Source organism: Rhinolophus sinicus, chromosome 6 (genome assembly GCF_057876585.1).
Source record: "Rhinolophus sinicus isolate RSI-liver-muscle chromosome 6, RSI-T2T, whole genome shotgun sequence".
In the NCBI taxonomy this organism is placed as follows: Eukaryota; Metazoa; Chordata; class Mammalia; order Chiroptera; family Rhinolophidae; genus Rhinolophus; species Rhinolophus sinicus.
The window spans coordinates 5,072,501-5,087,429 of record NC_142506.1 but is presented as its reverse complement, the minus strand read 5'-3'; the positions used below and the strand labels follow the sequence as shown (position 1 = coordinate 5,087,429).

At 49.7% G+C, this 14,929-nt stretch overlaps 1 protein-coding gene across 3 annotated transcripts in view; it reads left to right on the top strand.

Moving 5' to 3' along the window:
* LOC148757826 (uncharacterized) overlaps positions 1–14,929 on the top strand; it is a 279,544-nt gene that overhangs the window by 37,494 nt on the left and 227,121 nt on the right. The window contains exon 3 of one of the 3 annotated variants that reach the window (XM_088798938.1): positions 549–710. The exons of 1 other annotated variant lie outside the window; for it this stretch is intronic. In XM_088798938.1, coding sequence (XP_088655064.1) covers positions 549–710 — 162 coding nt within the window. Of the gene's footprint in view, positions 1–548; positions 711–12,736; positions 12,967–14,929 lie in introns of those variants that run through there. One more of the 3 variants, XM_088798939.1, reaches the window with a different exon arrangement.

Genomic DNA, 14,929 nt, shown 5'->3' with positions numbered 1-14,929 from the left:
AAAGAACACAAATAATTAGAACACAAAGTCGTAAGTATGAACGGAACCTCTAAATTTGTCTGTCAGGGGGGCTCAGACAGAAGGTAGTTCTGGAGGAGAAAGGGGTTAGGAGAGGGAATCTCTGGGGTGGAAACGTTGCTCGACCTGGCTGTCCAGACCCTCTTGCTGGAAGCATGGAGGGAAGGACGGGCGGGTAATCAAGTCAAACTCGGAACAAGCTCTCTGTCATCCCTCCACAGAAAGGTTACAGCCTCCTCCAGCCAAGACGCTTTTATGTGCAGAGTCTTCAGGAATGCTGAGAGCTAGCCAAGTCCCCGGAAGCTGGAGACTTAAAAGACCTTGCTGAGCAGTGGGCCTGGGAAAGACAAAACTTGACCAAAACCAACTTTGTTTTCCTAAATACCGGGACGTGATTTACTGCCCTCTGGTGGTTAAATGTGAAATGACAGGCCCACAGTCCCAAACAAAACGGTCCATCACCCTCTACTGTGCGTTTACTTAGCAATAAACATGCCTATTGTGCCTCACGTCATGTACCTTCCATTCAGGGACCTGGCAGACATCATCTCTTCCATGACGTCCTCCTACATTTCCATCCCCAGATACCTTCTGCCTCCGCAGTTATTACTCATCCCTCCATCTTTCACTTACTTCCTGAGAGACTCCTGTATACTGGGCTTTTCAATGCCTGCCTTGCATCCGAGGTGTCTGTAAGTATTTGCCTGTCTTCCCAGGCGTGCCGTGAGGTTCTGGAGGGCAGAGAAGCAGACCGATTTCCTTCTGTGTTTCACAGAGGGCGGGGAATGTTAATTAGGACAAAACCAAAGGTGGTCACTTGTACCTTCAAAAGGGGTGTGTGTGTGGCACAGTTCACACAAAAGGGCACTTCAGTGTCTATTCTGAGCTTTTCCTTTTGCTGAGCTTAGTGGGAGGAGAAACTGTGACAAGGGAGGTTGGTGCTGCTCCCGCGGATGCAGAGCCAGCTAACAGGTGCAGAGGGGTGACCCTCAGTGCTCAGCCTTCCTGCGCCTCTGCTTCCTCGCCTGTCAGATGGAGAGGATGGCGCTTATCACACAGACAGCTATGCTAGGGTTAGCTGGTTAAGAACAGCCCTGGGCATGACCTGCTCTGCCACACACTGAGACGTTGGCTTACGGGACTATGATATAATAAGGACCATCTCATCCATTTGCTGTGAGGATTAAATATGATGCTTGTAAAGTCCTAGAACATAGCCTGCCATCATGAGAATGCGACCAGCCCAGCTGAGTTAGTGGGAAAAGAGGAAGGGAGAATGGTTACAGAATAAGAGACTTGAGAAACGTATCAGTCCACTGTAATGTATGGACCTTCGATCTGGATTTGAACACACTGGCTGTGGAAGCACATTTTGAGACACTGGGGTTAATTGAACACAGCCTGGTGGTCTGAGCAGGGGCTTGAGATCCTGCATTTCTAACAAGCTCCTGGGTGATGCTTTTGCTGCCTGTCCTTGGACCAAACTTGGAAAGCCAGGGTCTGGCTACACAGCCAGGCATCAGGCCACATCTGTGTCCCCAGTACTTAGTATTTGTTACCTGGTAAACAGTGGGTGATGGGTAAATTTTCACTGTATGGCTTAAAGAATTAATTCATCCTAATGATAATATTGACAATACAAAGCCAACGATTGAGCTCTTGTGATCTGTCGGGCACTGTGATTTATATTCATTCTAACTGGCACCCTGTGAGAGGCATGATCATCGCTCCCATTTGGCAGATGGGAAAACCGAGGCTCAGAGAGGTTGAATTGAGTGATTGTCCTGAGGATGAAGCCAGCCTGTGAACCCAAAGCCTGGGCCCTGAACACGTGTGGTATCCAGACTAAGGAAGGGGGTTCATGTTAGACTTCTGTGTCCTTGTCAGCGTGTAGAGGAGATGATTTTGAGTACGTACATTGTGGGTACCCGGTAATTTCTCATCCTTCATCGATGAATTGCACTTTAAGTCAATGACACAGTTTCCTCAAGGAGAAAGAGTTACCATTTTGCTCTTGTTGACGTAAGAAACATCCAAACCTGTGGAGAATTTTTATGACTTTATTTGAGCCAAACTAATGACAATTGCCGGGAAGCAAAATCTCAACAGATTGAGAAAATGTTCCGGAGAATGGCAGTTTCGCAGTTTATTTTATACATTTGAATCAAAGGAGGAGACGTGAAATCCATGGTTGATAGATTAAGAAGGCGGGAGAAAGCAAAGCCGGGGAATCTCTGGGATTGGATGAAAAGTAAAACATGAGTCAGTACAGGATAGTTAATGATGAACATTTACAGCACGTAGAGATGGTATGTGGGGAACAAGACAACAATGAGGGGTCTGTGCGCTCCTGCGCTGGTGACAGCAGCTGTGCCTTGAGTGGACTGAAAAAGAAGATTACTCTGACATTTCAAAGGTATGTTATCTTAGATACACAAAGACAAGAGACAAGCTCACTAAGGTAAAGACTAACCTTTGTCAAGGAAGCTACAGGCCCAGGACGTGACTACCCGCCATGACCTGCTTTTAGTTAGGAATTTTTACATTCAGACCATCCTACCTGGTTGCTTTCGGTCTCTGAGTTTGTAGGGCCTGCCATGCTGGCCTCCCCTGAGCCTGTCAGGTGTAGTATGTGGTCCCTTTTTCACCTACGCTTTGAAGTCTAGAATTCCAAGTCATCAGGAAGGAAAGAGCCTCAGGATCAGAGACTTTAGTTGGGTGTTTGGAAGAGCGTCATGGAGTCTGGAAAACTCTTGACTGAAATTGTAGGCAGTGTATTGCTGCATATAACATAGGTGTATTTTCTGGTGAATTCACATATTTCACCAGACTCTCAGAGGGCTTGGGACCTCAGAAGCGCTAAGAGCACCTGCTTCAGACAATTAAAATGGTGTCTATCACTGATTGTCCCAATGGCCATAATTTACTCTTCAGAATTGCCAAAGGTTTTGATCCAGTTACAAACTGTTGAGTATCTCGCACACTGTGGCATCTCTCTTCTGGTCTCTATCAGATCTTGCAGAATTCTTTGTGTCAGATCTCTCTTCCCTACGGGGTAGGGGCTGTGCTCTATTCATCATGGATTCTGTGAAGCACAGCTCAGTGCCTGGCACATAGCAAGGCTATGGAAATGGTAGTGGGATTGTTAGGCCTGGGCATCAATGTGCCTTTCTCTAGAATTCCATTTCCCACCTAAATGCAGTGGGCCTCTTGTGCATCCCAAGCCTGTGATGATGTGGAGATGAAGTTGTCATCTTTTAGTTTGCCACTAGGCTGCGCTATTGGTCTGCAGTCGGGTTCCTCCGTGCCTCCATCTGGTCTGTGACAATGCATTATTCAAAAGAATGATTGCTATCAACAGTTAGATTTAAAATGTATAACGTCACTTAAAAATGATCAGCCATGAATGGGATGGGGCAGTTGATCAGCTGCATCCCATCTTCCTCATACCTGCTTTTGCATGGGTGGTGCTTGCAGGACTGACACCCCCCCTGCCGGCAGGCTCTGTCTGAAAGATTCAGCCTCCTTATGAAAACCCACAGGTCACCACCGACTATTTCAAAGGGATGTGCCTTCCTCACTCCATATGCTCCTGATGTAGCAGTTGGAAAACGATCCCCCTCCTGCAAGCCATAACTATTTCCAGGCTAGATTTTAGTTTGGCAACATTAGAGTGTAACTTACGAGAGTCCCCTGGAGGGATGTTCAGGAGTTTTAAGTGCTGGGCAGCAACAGGAGGCAGAGCCCAAGCCACCTCAGAGGCTGGGAAGTAGGTGAAAGTTGCTTGGGAAGCTGCTCCCAGCATTCTGCCCCTCCCTCCCTTCTCCATGGTCCTGCCTTCCTGCCTAGACAAAGCCTGCCCTCCCTGAGTCCTCTGGCTCTGATGTGTGCCCCTAGGGGCAGCATAATATCATAGAACCTGGGCAGGGCACTGGGGTTCTAGCTAGTGCTGGTTTTGCCTAGAACTTCCACAGTGGGATTTGGGGCAAATTGCATCCTATGCTCCCTATGGCCTCTGTTTTCTCCTCTGGAAAGTGGGGATGTTAATACCTGCTCTATCAGGGCATGTGAAGACTTCAGATACTGTGATATGGTGTTGCAGTGGGGGACATTTAGACAGGGACACCCAATTCTAGGCCTTAAATTGCTGTGTGGTGTTGGGCAACTCTCTTAACCTCTCTGGGCCTGAAATAGCTGATCCTTGAAAGACAAGGTTGGGGCCAATGATGCTTCCGGTCTTTTCCATTCTGCACTTCAACCTTTTATGAAACATACCCATCCTGTGTCCTACGCATTTGCAGCCTTGACCTGGAAAATGATGAAGTATGACCTCTTGCAAATTCATCTTTTACCAGGGAATGCACACATCCATGACACCTGCTTTGCCTGGTCTGCTGGTCTCACTGTTGCAGCTCAGAGACCCTCCCTCATCCTCAAGCCTTCTCTGCTGTCCCCATGCAATGTCAAGTCTTTTTGACTCTGTGCTTGCTCACTGCACTTCAGAACAAACATTATCTTGTTCATGTGTTAGTCTTTGAATTGAGTCTTGTTTTTTCCCCCTGTTGTGTTTTGCTCTTATAGCCTGTGTAACTAGAAAGAGAACACTTCCTGTTGTGATTACGGGTGCACGCCGGTCTCGCTCTGTCTGTAAAGCAGGTATCTGTAATGGGGCTGCCAGTCATTTCTGTATGCTCTGCAGCTGGCACAGTGCCTGGCACATGGCAGTCCATTGAAAAGGGATTTTTTGGTGAATGAATGAGTGAAGAGAATAGATGAAAGACAGAATGGATGAATGAATGAATGAATGAATGAGTGAGTGAGACATCTCTAATAATGGGGTTCCAGTCTCCAGGGAAGCATTGTGGATAAGGACAGATTTGGGGGACCATATGATGCATGGGGCTGCCTCCTTTACCAAAAGAGATGAAAATAAGCCTCCGTATTTTGCCCAAACAGTTGATACTAAGATCATACGTTTGCAATCTCAAGCTCAGCCTTCTTCTTCTTCTTCTTCTGTTTTTTTTGTGTATTCTGTGTGTTCAAGTACAGACTTCATGTTTTCTTTTATTTTCCTTGAAGGTTAAACTTTTGCTTTTTTCATCTATAAAGATGTTTTAAAATCCTATCTTGAAGCTTTAAAGATTTTTCTTCCAGCAGCTAGCTATAGATATATAAAATCCACCCACCTTACAAAATGAAAATGATTGATACACATCAAAAAAGTGACCTGCGTCGGATAATAAAACCCAGCTCAGGTCTCTCTTCAAAAGCTTACTCCGGGAATCGAACGGAAAAGGCAGACTCCGTGGTGGGGAATTGAGGAGTGAGGAGAGTTCCAGGTGGAAAGAGGCACTCACCTGCTACGGGAGACGTCCTGAGCACTTTATATGGGACACAGCATGTAGGTCTCTCAAAGCAGGCAGTTAGCATTGCCTGCGTTTGCAGAGGCAGGAAAGGAAACCCAGGCCCGGCTGTGTTCAGCAACTTGTCCAGAGTTGTACATGCCAGCTGGTCGTACGGGGCTCCATTTGGTTTCTGAACATGCTGACCGCCCCCTCCCCCCACAGTACGATTTTACCGTCTGATTCCATCAGGAAAAGAGACATTAGCAGGAATGTCATTTTATGCAAAAACGGAGTGTGTCTTGTGGTCTCAGACCTCCTTTGATCCCTTCTGGCCTGAGACTGAGTCCTGGTATAACTGTATCGTCCGTGGAGTTAAGAATGAGGGCTGTGAGGTCAGGCAGACACACGTTCAGATCCCACCAGCTCCTCCACTTAGTCGTATAGCTTTGAACTAACTAACGAATTCTTGTTTTCCCCTCAGTAAAATGAGGATTATAATGTTCCCTACTTCAAAAGATTGTTTTGAAGATTAAGTGTCATAATGAATGTGAAGCACTTAGAAATATGCCTGGACATAGTACGTGCTCAGTAAATGTTAACAAGATGCCGTATTGACAAATCAGTAGTGTTTTGACTTTCTCCCTTAGCTTTCTCGTAGACTCCTCTCAGCCCCACGTCTAGCTCAACAGAAAGTCCTCTCTTTCTGTAAGGCCCTTTATTGCCGTCTTCTAGGAATGGTCCTACTAAGCATTTAAATCTGTGACTATTCGCATGAATGGCACCTCCTAGATTAACACAGTGGACCACCTGGACAACAGTTCCTGTGACACTAGATCTCTTTCGGGGAGAAAAAAAAAAACCAAAACAAAAACATTATCCTTTTCCTACGAGGAAGGGGAGAACTATAGTCTTTGAGGGATGGACTCCCTTGCAGCAGGGTGAAATTGATTAGTGGACGGACACTCAGCCCTTTCCTGGGGGGAGTGGGAGTGGAGGTGGATTCTCCAGCAGGAAAAAGGACAGGGAGGGGCACAATCCCAGAGAAAGATAACTGAAACCCCTGGGCCACCAAGAAGGAATGAGGGGGTTACCAAGGCCGCAGGACCTTCAGCTGGGGAACAGGCGGACGGTGCTGGGTGGACTGAGCCTCCAGTTCCCCTGTGTTTCTGCCATGGCTGTCTCCAGGGTGCCGAAGGAGTGATGGTCACCAACAGAGCCCTTCCTTCCCTTCAAATGGACCTCACAGGGCTTGACAAGGAGGGCCAGGAGCAGCTGCCATGGCTATGGGAAGACCAGAGACCCCTCTACAGGTTTTTGACTCTAAAAGCCTCCTGTGAGATGCACTGTATGGTAGCAGTTGGAGACACACATCTCTAAATCCATCGGTGCCTAGTTGTATGATCTCGGGCCAGTTACTCAGCTTCCTTATCAGTAACATGGAGGTGCTAACAGTATGGAACCCCAAATGTGTGAAGATTAAAGACTTAGTGCATACGTGTGAAGTGCTTGGAACAGCATCTGGCATATAGTAAGTGCTCAATAAAACGTTAACTACCTGCATCATTTTAGAGCCTCAGGGGAGATGGGAGGCCTCTCCCCCTACCCCATTCTTCTTCCAAATTACTTGAGAATGAGTGTATTGCCAATGCTGGCTGATGAGGCGGAGATGGATTTAACTTGCTTTGACAATTACAAAAATATGACATGTCTCGACCCACAGTGTTAGTGAGGTAATTGCTCTCTTGTTGCCACTCTTGTCATTATCGTTGGTGTGGGGGGCATGTGTGCGGCCCAGGACCCCAGCTTCGGTCCTGATTGAATCGCCATCGGGGTGCCCTACAATTTAGTGTCCTCTTCTCTCCCATCCTGATTTGAGGACACAGTGCCTTCAGCTGTCTGTCCCTTCCCTGCTACCCCACACTGTGGGTCTGCAGGTACTTTTCATGTCACAGGTTTTACTGCTCATCTCTGTGGGAGACGAGACATTGCAGAGATGAGTAAATGAACAGGTTCCCAGCATCGGTCATTGCCATGGTGCGTGGTTTCTGATTCCCTTTCTGTGCTGTTCAGAGCCCTGTCAACTTTCTGCCTCTTTTTCTTACTCCTGAGCACAGGGCTCAGCAAACCTCCCCTCGGTCCACAGACACCTCTTCCCCAGGAGCTCCCGTTTCTCGCAGACCCACCAAGGCTCCTCCTGAGGTGTCTTAGCCCTAGAACACAGAGCCTGAGGCAAAGGTTGTGTGACGTGCACACCCAGGGCAGCAAGCGTGCGGGCAGAAGGAAGCGAGGCAGATGGAGAGGACGCAAAGGCACACATCGCGAGAGAACACATCCGGCTGCTTGGTTTGGTGGGGCGTCCTTAGTGTCCACACCTCAGCACAATCCGTGCCGGGGCAGAAGGGGCAGGACGCCTCTGCCGCTGCTTCTCGTCGCCCATCTCTCATTGGTCACTTCGCTCCAGGAGGGTTGACTTCTCTGCACTTTGTAGATGTGGTTTGCAGCGCGGGGCTGAAGGAGCTGTCACATCCATGTCGCATAGTTCCACCCGAGTCTAGGAGCAGTGGGGGCCAGGGCCTGGGTCCCTTCTGGTTGGATCTGAGTGCTGGAGCCGCTCTGGCTGCTGAGGGTGTGATGGAGGCTGTCCTGAGCCCAGCCCTCCCTGCAGGGAGGCTGGGAAGCTGCTGCTTTACTTTCTTGTATCTTTGAAGCTCACAAGTCCCCCCAAGCCCCAGTAGCTTCCAAAGAAAGAGTGAATAGACGACTCTGCAAATGTGTTTCGCTCCTTCGGTTGAAAACAGTGTGATGGTGTTTTGATTCGAGTGCCTTTTTTCCCCCTTTCCGGTCTGGAGGTTGGTAGGATGTTATAACAACACGTCTTAGTGTGGGTCTGTTTCCTTTACTGTGCTGGGCCTTTACGGCCCTCTTCCCTCTGAAGATTTAAAAGTTAGTAGACGATAAAAGATGAAGTCAATCTCCTTCCCAAACCCGGCTGCTGGCTGTGCACTGTCTCTCCCCGGAGGCATCGCCGTTCCCAGGTCTGCATGTACCTTCTGGGATGGGCCATGATGCCTGGGTAGCTCTGTACCCGTGGTGCCTGGGTAGCTCTGTAGCCATGGTGCCTGGGTAGCTCTGTAGCCGTGGTGCCTGGGTAGCTCTGTAGCCATGGTGCCTGGGTAGCTCTGTACCCGTGGTGCCTGGGTAGCTCTGTAGCCGTGGTGCCTGGGTAGCTCTGTATCCGTGGTACCTGGGTAGCTCTGTAGCCGTGGTGCCTGGGTAGCTCTGTAGCCGTGGTGCCTGGGTAGCTCTGTATCCGTGGTACCTGGGTAGCTCTGTATCCGTGGTGCCTGGGTAGCTCTGTAGCCGTGGTGCCTGGGTAGCTCTGTACCCGTGGTGCCTGGGTAGCTCTGTAGCCGTGGTGCCTGGGTAGCTTTGTACCCTGACAGTGCATTCACATTGCTAACATTTCCTTCGTCCTTCACAAGTCTCTGAAAGCATCCTTTTAATAGCATTACAATACTATCAGCCAGCATTAGAACACGAGTATTCTAATATATGGATACACCGTAAAGTTGATCTAATCAAGTCACTCTTGCAAAGTTTTAGGCTGTGTTTACTTTTTACACTGTAAACAGTGACATGCTAAGTGTGTCCATAAATCTCTGTGTACATCTCAAACTGTTTCCTTATATTCTGTTTTCTGAAGTGTGTGTATGTGCAGGATCTCAGTGTTGGGGTACAGTGGACATGGGCTCCTGGATTTGATTATCTTTTCTCCCCTGGATGGTTGAAGACGAGTTCCCATTTTACGGGTAGCGAAGTACAAATGCCAGGGAACATTTGGTCATCCACTGCCCACATGCAGAGCACAGAAATTCCCTTCCTGCAAGTCACTTTTCGCCAAAGGGAAGCTTTCTCACTCATGCCAGATGACTTCGTCTCCAGGCCCAGCTGTCCACAGAAACTAAGCTGTGAGCTTTGGAAGTCACGATTTCCCAATCTTTCTTTGAACCTCTAAAACGACCACAGCAAAAAATCACACACCTTTTTCTTCTTCTCCACAAGTTGTGAATGCTTGAAGAGAGTTGAAATGCTTTCAGAATCCTGCCCCCAGTGAGGTCTGATGCATACAGGCTAAGCACCCCCTTATGTTGGTTGGTTGATTTTCCTCTTTAAAGCATCTTGATGTCTGGAAAGACATCGGACACCCCCTCCATCTCTGCAAGGTCTGAGCCAAGATTGAGGTGCTTCCCTGATGATTCAATTGTCTCCTAGTGGGTCAAAGTCACACAGTGATTTCGGGGCAGATCTGGGTCTCAATCCCTGACCTTTCAAGCCAACCTAGAGCTGATTCCACTGGGCAACATAACTAGGGTGTTTTTACAGAACAGAAAGAACCATCAGAGAATCAGAGAGATAAGTGACTGGTGACAAGATTTAGGAGCTGTGGAGTCAGGAGGACCTGGGTGTGAACCCTGGAAACTTTCTCATCCTCTGTGTCTTGAGTTCCTCTTCTGCAAAATGGGAATGATGCTACCTACCTGACCGTGTTAATGAGCATTAAAACATGTATATGGAAACATCGCCCCCAGCGCCTGTGGTATAGTGCGTTTCCACTTACATGAATGGAATCACTGTTTGAGTGATTTGAAATGCAAGTGAAAAGACTAGTCAAACACGTTAGAATCAGGGACCCAGGCATCATGGGTACAGAGCTGCATGACACGATAGGCCAAGGCGGTTGGAAAGAGGCGGCGAGCCGCGCAGGGTCACAGCCAAACCTTGCTTTATTCTCTGGTCTCTGCTGGGCACTGTTGATGCAGAGATGATCCTTGGCCTTAAGCAGCTCACAGCCTAGTACAGAAGGCCTGACTCACCCTAGGGAAAATCACCCTGGGCAGCTTTCAGAGACCCTGGGGAGACAGAGCGCGGAGCTGATGGAACGGCAGGCATGGTGGCGAGCTGGGAGTCAGTAGTGGACAGCAGGCGGCTCGACAGGGAGGCTCTGTGACGACCGCAGCGACAGCTCAGGTTTGACTTGGAACCTCTCGGACTGGGGCTTGGAGAATGCACCAGTCTAAAGCTCTCTGGCTGGAAGGGAGGTTGCATTTCATTCTGTTCAGTCATTTCCTTGTGTAGTGTCACAGCTCTTATGATATTATATGTGTTTGCCACATGCTAGTCAGGATTGGTTAACTGCTATAACGAGGCAACCCCCGAACCTCAGAGGCTTAACATGTTAAGTGTGCATTTCTTACACCCAGTCTGTTGCAGATGCTCCTGGCCAGCAGGTAGCCTTCCACAGGGTCACTCAGGGACCCAGGCTCCTTCTGTGTTGTGGCTCTGCCCATCCGCAAGACCCAGGAGGCTGCTGTTGGACCCTCTGCTTTCAGCTGGCAGTGCAGCTAGTGGAAGTCGGAGCTTTCTGTGGGCCAGGCCTGGCAGTGGACCCCATCATGGATATCCATTGGCCAGAATGCAGTCATACGGCTCACACTGCCGAGAAGCCAGGGAACGTAGATCAGCTGTGTGCCCCCGAATAAAAGAAATGGGTTTGGGGAACACGTAGCAGTCCTGTATGTGGACACCTCTTTGCCTAGAAATCAAATTCTTTAGGAGTCTGGGACTGTGTTGTGTTTCTCACATGTCCCAGGACCCGGCCCAGTTTCTGGTGTAGGGAAAGTACTCAACACGTATGGATCGCAGGCGTCTAACTCCTTGACTTTGTCCTGACTTTAGGTTATGCCTTCACCCATCAGATGCGGTGACAACACTCAGCTTTCTGCTCCCTTGCACAGCTTTTGCTGGGCTTGTTGTGTTCACCTTGACGTTTCCTGTTTCCAACCTCCATTCTGGCTCTGGTCTCTTGGCCGCAAACCTTGGCCCATCCATCTCCCTGTAAGCCGGAGGACCAGCCAGCCAGAAGGAATGCCTCCCAGCACCCTTCCCTCCCCAAACCATCACAGCTCCTTTTGTCAGACCAGCCTCCTAGCCCTGAACAGCTTTCTACCTGAAATGACATGCCTGGAAACTTTCTCTGTAAGAAGACCAGCCTGGCCCATGTCAGTGCTGTCTAGGTCAGATCAGAGGCACGCCGCGTGGGAACAGATAATCAGTCTGACCCACAAAGCCACCAGTCCCCTGCAGCAGCAGCCTGGGTAGACAATGTCCCTCCCCGGGCTGGGCCAGCGAGCAGCCTTTCCCCACGCCAGTCCCTTGTCAGCCTCAGACCCAGAAAGGGTGACTCGAGGATGAGAAAGAAGAAACAAACAACTCCCAGCAGGCGGCCTGATGTTGTTTCTCCGGGGGAGAAAGTGGCTGCTCAAAGGGCTGCCCCTTTTTCCAGTAACAAGGTTTCCCGGGGGAGGTGGGAGTGTGTCGTGTTGGTGGAGCGTGGGGAGCCATTGAAGGAGACGCTGCGGACCTGGAGGGGAGGCGGCTTTTGATAAAGAATATTGGCTTCTGCTCAGAGGAAAGAAATTTGGACTAGGAAAAAAAAAAAAAAGAGCAAGATGGCATCGGGATAAATAGTAGCTGCCATTTTTTTTGTCGGCTAAATGACAAGTACTGTACTTTTTATGACATTGAAATAGTCTTTTGAGGACCCTGCGAGGTGAATGTATTCTGTATTTTATAGATGAAGAAACAGTATCTCAGAGAGTTCGTGTCATTTGCTCAAGGTCACACAGCTCTCAGGGGCTGAGCCGGGAGTGGAACCCAGGACTTTTCTGATTCCAAAGCTGATTGCTCCCCCTCTGTGTCATACTTTCCAGATTTTTCTTCCACAATAACAAAGACTCACTGCTGTCCTAATTTAGACTTTCTCATTTGGGGTATCTGTGCCCCGAACCACTTCACACTGTACCTCCATTAAGACTCACAACAATCCTGTGACAAGGGCACTATTGTTTTCCAAGGTTTTTGATGAAGAAACAAACCCAGAGTCCATGTGTAACTTGTCCATGGTCTTGGGGCCGGGAAGTGGTAGAGGCAGGACTGGACGTGCTGGTCTGGTCCCAAATCCAGTACTTGGTCCTCTACACCAGGAGGTTGGCAAACTACAGCCCATGGGCCGAGTCTGGACGGCGGCCCCTTTTGCTATGGCCTGCAAGCCCATCGCTTTTTGTTTTTTACATTCTTTAGAATTGTTTTTACATCGTAAATGGTTGAAAACATATCAAGACTCTTTTGTGACACATGAAAATCACCTGAATTAAATTTCCAGGGTCCATAAGTAAAGTTTTATTGGCTCACAGCCACGTCTTATTGTATACAGCTGTGTTTGCACTCGAGTAGCCGAGCTGAGGCGGTGTTGCAGAGACTGTGTGGCCTGTAAAGCCTAAATGTTTACTCTCTGGGCCTTTCTAGAACAAGCTTGCAGACCTCTGCCTGGAACGTGCTGCACTGAGTGCAGAGTGAGCAAGACTTCTGGTTCTGGTTCCATCCTGAGGGAGTTGGGCCAGGCTTGGCAGTGCATTGGCTTTTCCTGCTGCCCTGAGAAGCTGCACAGAAGAGCCGAGATGGGCCAGCTCCGAGGTGGCCTGCAGAGCTCAGAGCATGGGGAACGCAGAGAACCAGGTGCTGTGGATGTAGGAGTCTACTCCCGGTAAGAAACACGGCCGGGGGACAGGGAGGAGGCCCCGGACAGGGGTGGCTGGCACCTGAGCTTGCGTGGGCATGTGTTGGCGGGAGTGGCATGTGAGCTGGGTGAGGTCCGCCCGCAGTAGCACCACATTGGAGTAGGCCAGGCCTATGAGGCTTGTTTCTGGTGGGCCAGGGAGCGGCCATCGCTCTTTGTTTTCAGAGGACGGAGGAGGGAAGGCTGGAAACGGAGGCCTACGCAGGTGAAGATGCATAGAAAGCGTTGGCCTTCTGCACACGTTTCACGTGGCCCCTGTCAGGACATGGTGATCTGAACTTGGCCCCCATCTCTGAAGGTGCAAGGGAGGTGTCTGACCACTGCAGGGTGGGCGTGCTGTGTGTCAGGGCTCCCTTCTCAGAGGGTCTTCATGTGGGTCTTTATTGTCCCTTCCTTCTTCTGTGTGCTACAAGGATGGGCCTCACCTTCTCGGAGGTTGAAGATGAGGTGCCCCTTGCCCTCTGGAGAGGTAGGACTGTTACAGGGGCCTCTAACCCTTTTGGAGCATGTGCTGTGTGCCCGACTCTCCTAGGAGCTTTCGGTGTAGTAACTCATGTTTTCCACACAACGCTATCTCCATTTTCCAGATGAGGAAATGGGCACAGAGAGGTAAAGTAATAGCCCAATGTCACACAGCCAGGAAATGGTGGCCCAGGAGTCAAGCCTGCCAGTCTGAGCCCTTGGTGGTTCTGCTTCACCACCTCTCAGAGTGAACTAGAAGGGAACAGAGAACCAGGGGGCTAGGAGGGAAAATGAATCCGTTTAGAGGACCTTGACCCAGTTCTCAGGTGTCAAGTGGGTCAGAAAAACATGTCATTGGAACGACAAGCTCTGTTGTGTCCCTGAGGGGACCCTCCCCAGGTTGCAGTCCAGCTGTAAGTCATGCGGGGTTCCCAGGGCCCATGCGGGGTGTCTGGAAGATTCTGCAGGGTCTCTAAGACCTTCCAGAAGTGCAGTATCTGCTATGGCAACAGTGTCCCCGCACTTTGTCACCCTGAGACTCCCTCTGTCTCCTTCTGCTTATGGTTACTGAAGGCATTTGCATGAAAACAGGGTTGCCTCAGCCCTCTGAGGGCTCTCACCTGAAGCCATCAGTCTCCATTCGTGGCTCCGTAACCATCTCCCAGGAGGCTAATGATGGGCCATATGCTCCTGGGCGGGTATGCTGGAAAGGCAGACTTGCTCCAATGTGATGTCTGCCTCCTGTTCTCATTTCTCTTTTGGACTGTCTAGCTCCAAACCTGTCCTCCACGGGGTCTCCCCAAGTGCTTCATGAGACTGTTTCCCTCCTCAGGTAGTGTTCCGTTGTGCTGATGACCCCAGCTGAGCTTAACTGGGCGTTCACTAGTCTGCCTGCCAGCATCTCAGTGTTGACCAGTTGGCAAAAATCCACCACTGGGCAGATGAAGTCTGCTGTTTCAATCCCGTGCAGGCGGGGTGATGAAGTGGAAAGCGCTTTGGCCAGGGATTTGGGGAAATTGAATTCTGCTCCTAGCTTTGTCGGGAAATTACTGTTACGACTTTGGAGGAGTCTCTTTGCTTCTCTGGTTCTTAGTTTTTCGTTTTTGTTTTTTTCTTATAGAAAAGGAGAGACTTTGGTTAGCTCCGTGGTCTCCAGTCTGATTCCTTGGTGTCTGGGAAGATGAGGATGAGCCTGGGGTGGGGTGGGGTTGCTTTAAAACAGCTTTGAACTCCTTCTAACTGCGAGCTCCTAGAGAAAAGCAGCGGTCTGTTCTTGGCGTCTCCATGGTCTAGGGCAGAGCTTGGTGCACAATGTGTAGACAATGTATGTTTGTTGAAACACGCACGCCTTTCAGAAAGCCCAATGGAAACGGTCCTTTGGCCCCGAGAGGCCGGGCAGGCTCCCAGAGACCTTGAATTCTTGAGTGGTCAGCATCGCAGCAAAGACGTGCTCCCCGTGGTTTGTGGG